At 32.1% G+C, this 17,651-nt stretch overlaps 1 protein-coding gene across 3 annotated transcripts in view; it reads right to left on the bottom strand.

The window, feature by feature from the left end:
* Positions 1 to 4,817: 4,817 nt before the first annotated feature.
* The window catches only part of LOC143072409 (5-hydroxytryptamine receptor 1B-like), a 104,388-nt gene continuing 91,554 nt past the window's right edge, over positions 4,818 to 17,651 (bottom strand). For all 3 annotated transcript variants that reach the window (XM_076247318.1, XM_076247319.1, XM_076247320.1), the window contains one exon: positions 4,818 to 11,706. In XM_076247318.1, the coding sequence (XP_076103433.1) occupies positions 9,591 to 11,000 (1,410 nt within the window). In that variant the 5' untranslated portion in view covers positions 11,001 to 11,706 and the 3' untranslated portion in view covers positions 4,818 to 9,590. The remainder of the gene's footprint in view (positions 11,707 to 17,651) is intronic.

The following is a 17,651-nucleotide window of genomic DNA, read 5'->3' as shown; positions in this document are numbered from 1 at the left end:
AGAATAAAACTTTGGTGAAGATGACATGAGCATGTCCGAGATATACCTACGAATACGATAAACTAGACTTCTAAAACATTCAGAGGGGTTGCATGAAGAAGACTCCTTAGAAATCATAGTATCTCCCTCTGTACTCCCAACACTGTCATTACCAGAAAAAGCACATTGGTCTTCAAGAAAGTTACCAGCTTGGCAACTGGAAGCCAAAGAAACAGAATCATCTTCCACCAGATGTCTAGAAGGTCTGGATGGGTCCTAAGACAGACTTCTATACTCCTTAAGGGTGAGCCTGTTACCAAACACAATGATGAGTTAAAAATTGCTTGTATCTTATGGATAGAATTGATGAGTCCTCATCTCATTTTTTAAAGATGAGCATTCTGAAGACGGCTTTCCACCGAACCCCGGCCTAGACCAAACTGACTGAGCCGAATACAAATCGAAGGGCTGAGGATAAGTAGTCAAGTTGGGCATACACATAGGCATGGGAGGGTAGGAAAAATTCATAGGCCACATAGTCCTTGTAAGTGGTCACTCCTGGTGCACGCTGGTAGCGTCTCATGGATACTTTTCGTGCAAGAAACAGTAGACAGAGATATCGCAGCAGGCCTTGTTACAGTATGTGATTAGCATGCAAGGTCTAGATAACCTCAATTGATTAGTATCAGAAGTGAAAGGCAAAGTCATGACAGGGTCTGTGTTCTGTTCCCGTCTCATAACAGAAACACAAGGAATTAAATCCATACTTCTATCCAACAACTCATCTGAATGAGTGGCCGAACGCCAAAGGAGACAAAACACCACTGGTGTTTGTGTGTATGTCACTTACCTCTCGCGTTGACGAATTTTGTGATTTATCAGCCAATATTCAGATAGAGTAAACAAATTATCCGATTAAAACAAATAAACAATACAAGATATTATTACAAAGTACTATAAATATAAATGTGTCTACCAAGAAGAAACGTGGTTAAGCAATAAACCGTTTCCTTTTTGAAAACGTGCAGCATGAATCATGGAACAGGACTAAAATGATGAAGGTTTATGGCGCGCATGCGTCAAGTGGGAGAGATTGTCACAGATGTATGGTTCTTTTTTTCTGGTTCTTTTTTTTAATAAATTTATGAAGGCGAGATATTTTTGGTAATAAAAACTACGTGTTCTTGTTTTTTCAAAAGCGTGCTAAGCTCGCCACACCTGTAAAACATTTTAAGAACAAAAGGCTTAACAAACTGGAAACTCATACAATCATATTTTTCAATTGACTTTAAAGTGTTGCAAACTAACGATGGATTTAGCTATTATTCGTGTTTCCCGTTTGGTCATATAGTTCCATAAGAATTCAAATTTTATGCATATTTGAATTCCTAATTTTTCGTTTTAAGCGTTCCTAGGAGAGTTGATCCAGAAAAAGATACAAAGCCTTCAGAAAACTTTCAAACAGAAGCCCAGGTACTATAAACAAATTAATATGAAAAACATAAGGAATAGCATAAAAAGACGTAAAACTGCTTAAAATCGGTTGAACGTCGTTGACTTTCTGTGGGCACTCCGGCTTCCTTTACCAATGAAAACTGACGGCACGAAACAGTTATTAGTACTGAACGAGGCATTCAACACTAATCAATCAATCAAACCAATGGCCTGATTAAGGCTAAAAACAAAGTACGAAAAAAAATGTCGGCCAGCAAACAACGACAACCACTGATGTTGCACAGAAAAATAAAAATATGTAGCCGAGTTGAACACGATTGTGAGGGCTCAACATTCCCCATATCTATTATAGGGACACAACATCACAACAAAAGGAAATTCCGAACAAATCAGTTGTAAAAAACTTAACTCATCCGATCAACACAAAGCACAGAAATACATATGGAGCGGAGATGGGAGTACTTGCGTTTCCTGAAACCTAGTTCAATTCAAATTCCAACTTCAAGTAAAAGATATAATCAAAACATTCCTAGAATTTAATATACTAGTAAATCATTTCAGTTCACATCAAATATAGTTTCAAGTTGTATCGTTTGGCTGTATGTGCTGTGATGTATCAATGTGCAGCCATGTCCAGTCAGACATAGTGTGCTGACTACACTAATCCCTGTGCTTCGTGAAAAAAAATGAGAAGTTGACAAGTTTTTGGCGCGTTTAGGAACTATTTGAACAACTGTGTGGTCTATTACGAGACTTAATGTCTGTTTATATTTAAAATGCCCTCATTTTCCAGTGCTAGTCAAAATTTCTTATCTTAATCCATATGGTTTTATTTTTTCCCCATTGTTGATGGCCGTATATTGACTTAAGTGTTGATATCATAATCCTTTGATTAATAGCTTTCTCATTTGCAGTCATACCGCGTATCACATTGACAGATGAAATATTTGCCACGGGGCGTTAAGCAAAGAATATCTCAGTCACAATGAACTATACTGTCGCATCATCATGCTATATATTTTCAGTGATGATCAAAGAGATCAAATGTATATATAAGACTATACCGGTACTACCAATTCACATATATGTCAACTGAATAATTGGTGACATTGACAAGGTCATACCTGTAATCATGGTATTATCATTTTTTTACCGAACATTTTACATTTTTTGCCATCAACTTTTTCCTGACCATATCGGTAACTGTTGAAGAAACCTTACACTGATAATCTTAACATGAAAAAGGAATACATCAATGTTTGAAGACAGAAATAAAAAACATCTTTTTTCAGTATTTATATATTTATTATGCTTTGAACCATATGAACTCTAAATTCACGTTATTATATGATCAACAATGCGCTAAACTGTTTTATACAAAAATATTATTTCAACAGGCCTTTACAAGCAGCTAATATTTCAGCAGTAATTCTTAGGAGTATGCCCAGACGATTCAATTGACCTTCACTTGTAGGTAACGATCAACATTTAATTTATCTTAAATTATCTACTAGTATTCTATCTAATTTGATTAAGCCAGATATCTTAGGTTTTGTATAGAAAGGGGAAGATAGATTCAGATTTTCCTCAGAAAAATGTCCACGTTGTCACTGCGCAAAATTTGAAGCATTGAGAATGTTGTCTATACAATGCATGAGTAACTCATGAGTTAATATTATAAAAAAAAAATCCTGAATTCGTTAAAGAACATATTAGTTAAATTGATCGCTAGTAGGAAAAAGAATAGTCTTTGCAAATAAAACTTTGCAAATAAAACTGAAAATAAAGGAGACTTCTACCAGTTGAATTCGATGGTAATGGCAATCAAAGAATTTAAGAAAGCGACGTACTAACATAAATAAGAAAATTAACCTGTTATTTGTACAACAGAAGACATAGTTGCACGATGAAATATAATACATTCACTGGTAATCCGGGTTACTTAGTATGTAGCAGCAGATACATTGCTTGTGGCAACAAGTTTATTTTCTGAATTCAGAATTTTTCTGCTTGGTACAACAGCATGATAAAAAAATAATTGTCTAGAGTTTGTTTGCTTTTAGTTTTACTTATTGATTTTCTTTTAAAAAAAAACAAAGATTCGAGGTAAATCTGAGAAGGACTTATGTGCAGTTTCACAAGTGCGCCTTTTAATCCCCTGAAAGGGTAAAAAAAGACATTACCGAAAGCCATCTCGGAAAATGCAAATATTTTCACTTATTTCTAACATTATCAGAGAAATATTTTTTGTTGCTTCGCTAATTTGCAATTTGGTGAAGAGAAATTTAATCATATTAAAATAAAGAAAACGTACAATAAAGATAAATTCTTTAACTCATTGAAAGAGTAGTTTCGAAAACAATTGACCCTTTATCATACAGTCATTTTCAAGCTATGAAACAAATTAAACTCACTTTAATATCTAAACATCATTTTCTTTTCAAACTGTTGTACAACTGCTCTAACGCAATAATAATTTTACTATTTTATATAAAGTTCAATATTCAAAGAATAAAATGTAAAATATTTAAAGTATATTAAGTACATACTGTCATTGTCTCGTTAGCAACTCATACCACATCATCTTATTTTTGCATACATTTTTATTTTCCAAACTTTTAACCATTTGCGAAGTTTGCATTATACCATGAAGGATAACTACTAGGCTTGTATAATTTTTACCAAATAATTGTGCCTGAACAAATTTATTCCTTTCATGTAGCGTTATGATACAATTGTGAATTATTTTTTCAATAAGCACATATTGAAAACAACAATCTGTTGTTATTTAAGGTATGTGGTGGCGTTGGCGGTATCAATTCTTTTTACTAATTTGTGTAATTTCGTTTGAGGAGATTAAAGTTTAGTCAGAGGGCTGTACCTTTTAATAACTTATGTGCTTAGTTGTGAAACTTTTCATAGATTTGAGATGACAAAACCTGAGAATATTAAGAAATAAAAACTGACGCAAGTGACCAACGTTTCTAATGGTATCGACTAGAAATGATAGTGAGCAATATTTTACAATATAGAATGTATATGTTACAAACTAGAAAATCAATAATTATTTATATTAAGTTTATAACGGTTGTAATTACAACATAAATGTTCTAAATAATTATATAGGTATTTGTCACAATAGATGGTTATTGCTAAAATACATTTTTGAATATCTCTCGCGTTCTTCTCCCATAACGTCAACAAGGCCAATGAATTGGTGACATGTCAATCTGTCATCATTATTTGTTCCAAAGTAGATTAAATCGTATTAAAAAAAGATAAACTATATATGATGGAACCTAGTATCAAGAGTATAGTAATATTTCATATTAGACCATCTGACAAAAAAAAAACATATTCTATTTTTTTGTTGTTGTTGATACCTTAATACCTTAAGTAAAATAAAAGGCTCTCAGTTTAAAAGTTTAGGAAATAATGCAGAAACAAATCCAGAAAAAAATAAGTTAAAACATACCATTTTATGTTTGGTCCAATAACAGTTGTAATTGGTTTTTGAAACTTACATGCACATTTATCTTAATAACTAGGTGACATTTTAGCAAAAGAAATATCATCCTTTAAAAAATAGCTGTTCCGTTATCTCTCATATGAAAAAGTATTGAAAGCAATAGTCAAGGAAGTTTGCTGGCAGGTTACCTACCATTTGTTTGGATGTAAACCCATCTAATGTCCGAAGCAACCATTGCTCAGTGTACAATGTAGTTAAAATTAAAAACAATATATGATAAATTGTCAAAGCAAATAATTTATAACTAAACTTTATAAAACCTCATCTTATCAACAGTAATAATCAGTCATTTAGCTGCTTTTAACTCAAAAGTTTTATATGGCAAGATGTGTAAACAAAAACAGTCCCTTCAAATTAACACACAAACAAGCAAAAATAACATCAAATACACAAGTAACACTGGTTACTTTTGTTACTGAAAAAATTAACAAATAAGCTTTGCTATACTAAAACCGTCTGCTACAGCAGTATCACTGCTTAACAGAGTTAACACAAATCACAAATGTAATAAAAATTTCGCTCATGAAGAATATTCCAGAAATAATTATAATATACAACAAAGTAGTTAACGTGTCAACGCATATGTGTAACTTTTGAAACATGCAATATATTTAGGAAATGTTGGAGTCAAATGAAAATTTTAGGACAGAGGATCTTTCTAGTTTCTTTAAATCATAATTCTTATTTCGAAAAATAAAATTTTAAAAAACGTATGAAATTAAAATAGGTGATAGTTTGCCTGGGGCCTAAATTAAAACTCATTAGATTATTTAAGTCTTGAATTGATGATATTTCTAGTCGATTGGTATCAGTTGTTACACAAGTTTTCGCAAACTATGTAGATTTAATCAATTAAGATAACGAGTTTAATTTATAATTCATAAAATTCAAGTAATAACTGAAACAGTACATCACTAACATTATATCAATTATAAATACTAGTAGTTGCAAAGAGCAGACAAGATTATCATGAAAACCTTTTATAAAAGAGTACTTTTCGTAAAAAAATATTGGATTTTGAATTTTCTTGGAATTTTTTATGTCTTTATCAATTAAAAAAATGGAATGTAATTCTACGTGTGACCACTTCGTTTTCTACCACATGGCGATAAATGCAATTTCTGTAAAACTCGTTTGTACTATGGATGATGAAATTAAATATGATAATTTATTTACAAATCTTTGCTATTGCATGCTAATAATCAGCAGTAAAATTAATAAAACAGCTTAGCTGCAACACAAATAATAAAAATAAACCATTCTCTGTGATTTTTAAAAATTTTAGGCTAATCTAAACTACTACATATTTGGAATTTGTATATCTTTAATGACATAAATACTGTATTGAAAAGTAAATAAGACAATAACATGTTCATGTACGTCTATACTAGGAAACACACATAACAATATCTTATTTCTCTGCAGTGCATAATATTATAAATAAAGCGAGAATTAACCACAGTATATATAACGTATGAAGAACTGACAAATTAAAATATCAATAAAACTTAACTATGAAAAATTTAAAGGAAAATTTAATTTTGTTTTTCTTAGAGTAGTTATAATTAATTGATGTACACATTTTCCCAAGCAAAAGGTAAATAATGTAGGCCCATGTGATATATATATGGACCTTTATACTATACTTAAGCCCCAGTCACACTGTCAAGTTTTACTACGTTTTAAAATGCTACGTATAAGTACGTGTAGACCCACGTTTTCACCACGCATTGATACGTTTCGATACTTAGTAAGCACGTTTTGTTGCGTTCCGCTAAGTTTTGATACGTATTTACTAGGTTTCTACTTCGTTTCAATTTTCGCTACGTTTGTTGTTGAATTTTCAAAACATACGGGGCCGGTCTAGTCTTGAACAAAGGATCACTACGTTTCGATACGCTTCGTTACGTATATTCCCGTTTCGCTACGCTTTCAAAACGTAGTAAAACGTAGCTCTTGAAACGTGACAGTGTGACTTGGGCTTAACGGTCTTTCCACTACGTTAGGAAATCCCTTACTGCTTTTCTAATTTGCTTGTACAAATGTATTACCTGTTTTACATACAGTGTAGATCACAGAAAAAAGAGTGTTTTAGTTAATTAATAATAAAGTGTATGTTGCCTTGTTGTTAAATTGAGAAGAATCCGGGACATTTTTGCGAGACATTGTTAGGAAGTAATTTTTCATAATAGAACCAGATACATATTTGATCATATTTATAACAATTATTTCATTATTACGTAAAAGAGAATGCTATAAATCGACTGAGCTGACAATAACATTACTAAATGGCTTATAGTTATTACGAAAACTTTGTTTGTTGGACAATACCCAAAAATTAAGCTGTTACTTTTTTTTCTATAATACTTAACGTCACAAAAAGATACCCGTGATAATTAATCGCATTGTCGTCTCTCGTACACATATGTTATGTTTTAAATAATAACACAAACACTGTTACACATCATTCAAAATTCTGTGTTTAGTGACTTGTACATGTATTATTTAATTAAAAAAAATGTTCTTCATTGGTCGGTTTAAAGACATACTATAGTATGTGTCTTCTCTGCATGTCATTTTACTAACATATGTATCTTAAAAAACATTCAGTCCTGCTTAGTTTCATTAACATTGATTTACATGCACTTTTTGTAATAATAAGGGTTGAAATAAAAACACTTTTAAAAAAATAATGACAAACTTAACGCACGTTGTTCTTACCAACAAATTTTATTACGACCAGTTATGACTTATCAAAAACCTTTATGAACGATCAACAAATTTTGATAGATTATATTCGGCTTAGGATTTTCAAATACTTTAACCTTGAGAATAACTGAAGATATATAAAATATCAAAATGCACATCTGGTGAAGTAAAATATTATTCTTTTGTATATATCAGCTCTTCAAATTTGTATACCTTTTTTTTATTTATTTTTTGGCATGGAGTGTTGATGAAAAGACATTAAAAATTTAAATTCGCATCGTGTGCAGTTTAATCGATATCGGCAATGTTTTGAACAGCGGTATACTACTGTTGCCTTTATTTATAAACTCAAAATACTATGTTCTTTCCCAGCACATTCGTTATATGTATGATGTAGTCTAGAGTAAAATAATTTGATATTTTCCCAGAGATTCATCTCCATGTTGCTAAAACATGATTGTTAATCTGAACCGCTTTGGAAGCACAAAATTTTTATAAGATTTATTTCCATTTATTGAAAATTCAACAAAGACGCACTGAATCACAAGCCGATTTGAACTTCTTTCAGCGTTCTCGTTTCATTTCTTCAAGCTATATAGTTTTAAAAGCATTATTTTTTTTAAAGCCAAATATAATATATGCTAATAAAAGCAGCAGGACATACCTATTAAAAGAAGTTTGACCAAAGCTCTATTGTAAAGATTGAATAATATTTGCCGCAAGAGGTTTTTCAAATGAATTTTATATAAAAATAAAAACATTTTAAACCTATTTGTAAAGTGTGCTAATTGTAAGATCAAAATGAATCTTCTAAATCTACTCAAACTTAAGTAGGTTAATTATATCTAAAAGAGTCTCCTTGTTTTTTCTCTCTTTTCTTTAAAAAAAAAAAACCAAACCACATACATCATAAAATCGCAAAAAGCAATAATCTCTTAAGAAAAAAAGTTCAATTATTTGAATGAAATAATAAATACATGTCATAATATGTGTATTAATTTCATATCTTAAGTCTCTTACATGAATTGAAATCTTATCCAATAATTTTTCATATCTCGTAGTGTATTTTGTAGCTATTGTAATGAATATAGAAATGAATCAGTTGCCTCCTAATATCTACTTTATAATAACACTTAGCACCAGATTTAGTCAGACGTACATGATTATGAAATGTCTAAACAAATATAACGGTTAACGGATAAAAATTAATATTTTTTTTCATTCTTTAAATAAACAGATAACCTGAAAATCGTCGTTATAGTGTAAATAAAATCTTGAATCTTCGTTTATTTGTATCAATTCATTTAATTTGGTTTCACCAAACTGTACATAATTTAACGATAATAAGTTTATTTTCAAAAATTTGAGCAGCCTAATAAAACCATATCTACCATTATTGATAGGTCATTATGTAGGTCGAGCTGATAATTTCAAAACAGAATTAAGAAACAAATATTTGAAAACACGAGGCAATTGTAAAAACAAAAACAAAAATATATTGTTTCGAAATTGAAATTAATATAACCGTAAAAATCACAGAGAATGTACGTATATAAATAAGGGATTTATAATCCGCTGTGACGTCAGCACAGTTTCAAACGTATAAAATGTATTTTACCTATACTGTAAATGCTAACATGTAAATGTATATCATATTCTGCCGTACATAGTAGAACATAAATGAGTTTCTCCATTGTATTTATAGCAAGTTTTATCACAGCTTCTTAAATATACAATAAGCCCAAAACTACATATTGGGTCACAAAAAAGTCATTAAATAACAATTTACAAATCTCTCGTCAGTTTATATCACAGTACATGAAGTCGATGAACTTGTCGAGAACACCGACATTCTTAATGCATGCAGGTGTCATCTTTGGAGACAGAGTATAAGCTTTATTAAGATTGTTTTGGTTCGTCATACTTTACTTTCAGAAGGCGTCGAACCATTTCCTAAATGAACTTCCGTGCGACCTTGACTGTCGTATCGAACAACCGACGAGGTAGGAGGTCGTAAACAATCTCTCAATCTAGGATCTGGTCCATATTGCTCGACGTAGCTTTCTGAACGAATTCTCACATTAATTCCCTTGCAACGCAAGCATAATATTTCCTTGAAAGGAGTTCGAAAATCCCTGTTGAACCTTGCGTAGATCACTGGGTTCAGAAATGAATTAAAGTATCCTAGCCAATTAAAGACACTTATCATGTGGATTGGAATGTCGTTATCTTCTACGAATGGTCTAATAACGGCAAGAATAAAAAATGGCAACCAACACGCCGTAAATCCACCCATTATAATTCCTAGTGTTTTAATGGCCTTCGAATCTTTATGCCCAGATGATCTACGACCTTTTGGTAAAATACTTTTAAGTGTAAATCTACGTCTTTGAATTGAAGCACTATTTTTTGCAAGCATTTCAACTCTTTCATCTTCATCTTTTTCACTATGGCAACCATTTCTTACGTTACCGTTAGGTAAAACAGTACATCCCGTTTCAACAGAATTCGTCTTTACTCTATTTGAGTAATGAGCATTGCTTTGGACTTTGTCAATACTGCCAAGCTGATTTGTACTTTCTTTTTTTGCTAATCGAGAAGATACTCTCCATATTCTGTAGTAAACTGCCAACATGACGAAAAGTGGAACGTAGAAGGCACCTAAAGTTGCATAGATTTGATAGCCTATATTCTGGCTGATAATACACTCCCATTTAGGCGGGTCTTCTTTCCATCCAAATAAAGGTGGAAGAGATATCAACACAGAGGAACACCATACACCGGCAATCATTATGCCCATTCTTTTTGGTGTTCGTTTCATTGCATATTGAAAGGGCCGTGTAATTACAAAATACCGATCAACACTTATCATACATAAATTAAGGATGGATGCTGTGCACAATATGACATCTAAAGAAGTAAACAAATCACAAATCACATTTCCGAACGGCCAATAGCTTAGCACTTGGTATGTAGTTACAAATGGCATCACTAGTACAGCAACTAAGAGGTCCGACACGGCTAATGATAAAATGAGAAGATTTGAAGGTGTTTGAAGCTTTTTCACTATTCCCACAGCTATACACACTAAGCAATTTCCAACAATTGTGCCTAAAACCATTAACGCAAGTACTAACGTCACTAGTGCCTGCTGCCATGGCGTGTAAATAGATATTGGCGGGTCGTCAGAAGAATAATTAGTTCCTGATGTATTCGGAGGTATTGAAGAACTGTTCTCGCCAATGTGTCCGATAGTAAACTCACTACTACTATTGAAAATCGGCAATATATCGTACGATGATATACTGGCCGAAATGTTTGCACTCATTTCTACGGGAGAAAAATATAAGTAATGGTTGTTTCCTATTCTTCAACGCACTCCATGTTAAGAATATCGTTGGCGAATCTGATATTTATTTCAAACATCTTTCGTGATAAATTTTGAATCAATTCGGACGGTTACGAAAGATACCAACACACCTACAATTATTGATTTGTATGTCAATCAGTGTATCAATTCAAGAAAGTTGACGTATTCTGTGCCGTATGCATGATTTATGCACTCGAGTATTGGCTCCTATATGCAAGATAAAATCACAGCTTTGTCGTTTAGATAACAATATTTGTCTTTAGAACTTTCAATTATTGTATGGATGATTCGTTCACTTATATATTCCACCTGGTATAGTGTTGATACGTTTGTTACACAGTAGGGTCATTAGTATTATAATTCAGCCCTGAATTAAAAATGTTTGCAATAACGATAATCCTCTTGATATAATCCCTGTTAATATATACTTTAATTCATCCTTTAATAGTTGCACTCGAAGATAACTTCTATTCACCTTTAATAAAGTTTTTCGTGTGTCTACATCTTAGGTATTGCCATTTTTACCCACGTTTACAACATATTCACAAATGATATTATAAACCCATAATTCACTTAATCCTTTCGTTCACTAAATAAAATTATTTCTTCAGTTAGGAACGTAGCGGTCGATGAACGTATCGTGATTGCTCAAGCATAACTGTATCTGAAAAATACGAAGAAATACACATTTTAAAATATTTTCACTTTTATTAATGATGATAATGTGTTGACGGAAACTAGTCGGGATGTCCAAGGGAGGAAATTATGGTAATTTGAAGAACCACAGTGTGAATTACTTTCTTACTAAAACACGAATATCTGACTTGAATATTTATTGAAGTTCTTTTAATGTTGTTTAATCACTATGAATATTCAAAAGTCTTGCATACCTCGATATTTACTATAAAAGTAGGAATAAAAATGACCATTGGATGACCGAAAGCATTTTCTGTTCGCAAGTGCCTTTATGAGGGCCTGGACAGGGTATTGGGATCATGGGAGAGAGGGGCGGGAGAAGGGAGAGATAGGTCGGGAGAAGGGAGAGAGAGGACAGGAGAAAGGAGAGAGGGGGCAGGAGAACGGAGAGAAGGGGTAGGAGAAAGAAGAAAAGGAGTAAAAAAGGAGACAAGATTGATTTGAGGTTGCAAAATGTCCGGTGGCAAACATTTCAGGCATGCTCAGGACGGTACAATACAACTTGAAATTGTTGTGTCTAGAAAAAACACACATTTCTAATGCAGCCTTCAAAAAATGTTACAAAAAATCCGATTATTCATTTATTGTTGGCCACTGGGTTTTATTTAATGAATCGTGTGATTGTAAATTTCAAGAAATAATCTTTGAAATACGAAATTGAAAGAAAAAATATGTAAAGGGGTCTGAATGATCTAATTTGACTTCGTCCCAACTGAGATGCGCGTTAAGTGTTGCATCCAGAAAATGACAGGCCTTTGTTAACTTTTTCCTCTTTCCGATGTTGCTGTCCTGTGTAAACTGTGTTTATACGATTACAGTATTGGCAATCTATCCTTTACAAACTTCCAGAACTATATTTTCTGTACAGTCCAATAATATTCCAAAAGTGGTTGCACTTGGAACATATAGGGAAAATTGTGTGCCAAAATAATCAAGTTCAAGGACAATTTCATTACTCTTCTTTGTTAATTCCATTCCAAAACTCATTTTTTGCCTGATTTTCAACGACTGCTTGTACTATGTATTTTCGATAAATTATATCCCGTATTATTTTCAAAAGAATTTAAATTTTCTATTTTGCAAGCAGCGTTTTTGGGCAACAAGTTTAAAACGAAATTGCACTTATATTGTTACAAAAATTCCCCGTATTTTCACACATTAAACTGTGTTTCTATAAATTGGATTTATACTTTAAAAAGAATTAATCGGGACTCGGAAACGACGTGCATCTGAGTTAAGCTGGGGTCACACATTCCCGATGTTTACTGCCGTCCTTTACAGGACTATTCCCGATTAAAATTATGGAAGGTTGCATTGGAATGTCCTTCCTAGATGGGAATTTGTATGCGTCTGATCACGTTGCAGGCATATTGCATCCTATCCGTCTATCAATGTATCTCTATTGAGCGCATCTACTTCTGAATAACTGGATGGATATTGAAGAAATATTTACATGAGAAAGTTCTAATTGTTTAAGGGGAGATACTCGTTACTTTGATATAGGCATTACTAATCCTCTAAGCGAAACTCTTTCTGAATGTGTTATGGATTTTAATGCAATGGATGTCGGAAAAGATAAGGGAGAGAGAAAAGAGAGGGAGAAGGGAGAAGGGAGAAGGGGGACAGGAGCAGGGAAAAACCTACCCCCTGTCCAGTCCCTCTTTTATAGTGGCATGTTCGTGACTCCATTTTCTTGGATTAACTTGTGTTTACATCGTATGCTCTTGAATTCTAGTTCTAAATAAGACTCGATAATGTTGAACCCGTTTGTCACCAAAACTAACAAAATCTTTGTATGTACCAATTTGAATCTACCAGCTTGTATATTTTTTTGAAGTTGAGAACTCACCCCACCCCCACCCCCCTCCCCCCTCCCCCAACTTTTATTTATAACAATTAAGATAGAATAAGGAATTAAGCCTCAGTTCGAATTACGATATAAAGTTTAGCACACTTTTGAAACTCCATGTGATATATCATATTCATTTTTAAACAATATGTGTCTGTAGAACTTAAGTGTTTATGAAGACAGTTTTTTTTTAATGTTTATGAAGACAGTTCTTTAAATGTTTATCAAGACAGTTCTTTTTATGTTTATCAAGACAGCTCTTTGAATGTTTATGAAGACAGTTCTTTAGTTAATTTAGTTTATGTGTTTCACTCGGTTAAAGTTTGTTACCAGGATTTGTTTTGCTTGATCGAATTATAACTAGTGGCTGTAGTCTTATTTCTTTACCAATTTTTTCCAAAGTCAAAGTTAAGTTTGATAACAAATTGCGACCTATCTTCACTTAAAACAATGCAAATAATGACAGTCAAAAGTTCATACATATATAAAATTGTATATATAAAAATATTAACACCTTATGTTTGTGGCATAACATCGTGGCCACAAGTTAATTGTTTTCTGTTTAGTATTAAATTTATATTAAGATCCATTTTGTTACATATTGTGATCAATTTTATTTGGCAATTACCAATGGCAGTCAGCAGGGTTAAAGAACATCAGTTGTTCGACCTGTTAGTCAAATGCGTTTTGTTAAATATACTTCTTCACTTTTTTGGTCTTTTGGAAAATGTTGTTTGTGCTGTTTTTAAACCCTACTACAACGAAATTAATTTGTTTTACATGCACACGTATAAAAATTGCGGTTTTTATCCAACGCAGTCATAGGTTTAAACGTAGTTTTCAATTTAGACTCGTATATATACATATATATATATGCTAACGCAAATTTACAGATGTATCATTATAGGGCTGATATTTAGACGAATTATATATACAAAATGTATTTTCAGCCTTGTATCACCATCACTGATGATCCGATGGATAAAATCTGTCGTAGAGTTGTCACTGATTCAGACAAACTTATTACATATATATATATATTATTTAATACGTCCTTTGTTTACAAAGAAATCGTGACGACAATATTACAATGTAATTATTGATAAATAAAATTAATAATATACAGGGTATTCTAAGTAATACCATATGTTGGTAAAAACTTGGAAGTACTATATAAAGTTCTTCCAGGGTATAACGATTTTTTGTGAAATACTTCAGATTTACAGGAGTGTTAGGGTTTCGTCTGACCCTTCTCATACAAATGTATCATTGCTTTTCTTGCCTGATATCATACTATTCCAACTCTTTTTTGTTATGGTTTTCCTAAACCATCTGTTTTTATTCCAGCTGATTTGTTTGAGGTTGATGAATTTCTCCCATCGACAACATAATGTTTACGTTTTAAGTCGAATGGCCAATGATTGCCATCAAAAAGTAAATATATTATTGATTTGGTCTTAAATGTTTTTGGTTCTAGTGCCACTGGTGGTTTTTTTGTAGACGAATCGCGAATGTGGAGTACAAAAATTCTAACCCTGTGGCTCTTTTCACAAAATAATTGTATAAGAAAAAATACTCGCGAGTAATACACATTTCAGTATAACGTACGATCAATTTTATTCGTAAGAAATTTTTTGAAAAGAATATGTCTGTAGTAGATTTTTTAACTGAATATATTGTTGCCATCCGGAAACAGGTCGATCTGACACAAAGGAATAAAACAACAAAAGCATGTGTATAGCACATCTACACTTATAGCCAAAGACTAAACATGATCTAGTAGTTTTGAAGAATTACTACATGTATATGAAGGTTATTTTATTTTTATTTCAAAGAATCATCAACATGTATATTTCTCATTGTGCGTTCATTTTGATAAAAAGGTAGGTTTGACGCAGGATTGTCTATAGATTAATGGTAATTACAGTTTATAGATTTAACTTTTAAATAATATATTTACTAACCATTCAGCCGAGAGCACTGACTGAACTTCTATTTTAAAATACATCAAATGTTTAATATCCACCTTAAAAGCGGTTATTGTAAGAAACAATTTTTGTATGACCTTACTAAGTACTGAAGTACTGAACATCGGATGACAGCAAGTTCTTGTGGATGGTCACAAGCACTTTTCTCAAAAAAAAAAAAACACATCTCTATACCTGAAAGTGAGGTTGAGGTACAGATATTTTTTTTTTCTGAGACTAGTTCGTGCGAGGATGATAAATAAATGGCAGAGACTTCAACCTCATCGTAATAACTATTATACTGTAGTGATACAACTCAGTATACTCTGGTTTGTTGTTATATATCATTTTAATATTTGTATATTACAATAACATGTATAAATAACTTTCATCCATTTATATATCATTATATTATACTATATTAGTGATAGTGCAGTGCAAGTGCATGGTGGACACTCTTCTGCAATAATTCGATTTTTCTAATAGATGCCATTCATATTTCCCCGCCAAACTTTCAATCTCCAATGCAGAGGTATCGGTCATTGAGAAAAAGCGAGGACCGATAACTCTTCATTGGAGATTGAAAACGTTTTGCGATATACATCCGCATGCGTTAACATACTTTTCTTGTGCGTTTGCATAGATATTAAAGATTTTTTTACTTATATATATATTTCTAACGACAAAACATTTCTATATTATTGATTTATTTTCTTCAGGAGTATCCATTGAAAAAATGAATTTATAATAAGCGATACGGAATATTATTTTACACTCGATAATGTCCGCGTATTTATAAAGTTTATAGATCGGTTACAATCCCAACACGAAATTAGGTTAAGAAATATAGGCGACAGCCCTCTCGGTCATCCGATGTAATTAAAATCATGGGAATAAGAGACAGAAGAAGACGAAAATACAAACAAGAGGCTCTCAAGAGACTGAATCGCTCACCACTAATTTTTTGCTTAAATCTATATCAATTATTATTTTTGCTTTTAAATATATAGTAATGAGTGGCTTAAAAAATCGAATTTAGATATTCTTTGTATCTGTCATATTTTTTTCAAATGCCAAAAAAAATGTATTTCACCCCATGTTCCATTTTAGCCATAGAGGCTATGTTTCTTGATGTACAAGGAAATAAAATACAAAATGTATACAAGATATCCTGAAACTCATTCAGCCCAAGTTTGGCTGAAATGGATTCAGCAGTTTCAAAGGAGAAGATTTTTTAAAGTAAGCAAACTATAGATGAACAAAAAAAAAATCTTTAAAGGGCAATCACTTTTTAAGGAGTCAATTGACAATTTTGGTTATATTACCTTATTTGTAGATCTTACTTTGTTGAACTTTTTTGCTGTTTACAGTTTATCTTTATCATTTATAATATTCAAGATAATAACCAAAAACTGCAAAATTTCCTTATAATTACAAATTTAGTGGCAGTAACCCAACAATGTGTAATTAGATTCATCTGAAAAATTTGTGGCTGATAGAAATTCATCTTTTGAATAATTTTACCCCATGTCAGATTTGCTAATGATTTTGATTTTGAGCTATAACTGCATTTTACCCCTATGTTCTATGTTGAGCCAATGGCGTCCATGCTTTTAAACGAAACAGAAATTAAATAAAACACTTTATTCTAGATACCCTAAGGATCATTCAGCTAAAGTTTGGTTGGCAGTAGTTTGAGAGAAAAATATGTTTGAAATAGTCTATACCGGACGAACGATGACGAACGACGACAGACGACGACGGACCCCAATGAATGACAAAAGCTTAAAGTTCATTTGAAGCGGTGAGCTAAAATGACATAAAAACACCAAACCGAAAAACTAATGACTGGGTGACACGAGACCTAAAAAAAACTTTGGTGATAGAAGCAGCTCCGAAATGGTAATCAGATCTTGCTCCATTAACCATATAGATCTTTTCCAAAACTATGTTTTTTTTTTTGTTTTTTTGTTTTTTTTAATCATGTAAAATTGAACCGTCAAAGTGTTCAAGTATAGTTTCTACAATAAATGTTTGAAGCCAAGTTAATCGAATCAGGAAATCAATGTGTTTTATATCGAAGAGATAAAGGTGGTC

Source organism: Mytilus galloprovincialis, chromosome 4, assembly GCF_965363235.1.
Source record: "Mytilus galloprovincialis chromosome 4, xbMytGall1.hap1.1, whole genome shotgun sequence".
Classification (NCBI taxonomy): domain Eukaryota; kingdom Metazoa; phylum Mollusca; class Bivalvia; order Mytilida; family Mytilidae; genus Mytilus; species Mytilus galloprovincialis.
The sequence above is the reverse complement of the archived record's forward strand: the minus strand, read 5'-3'. Positions and strand labels throughout refer to the sequence as shown.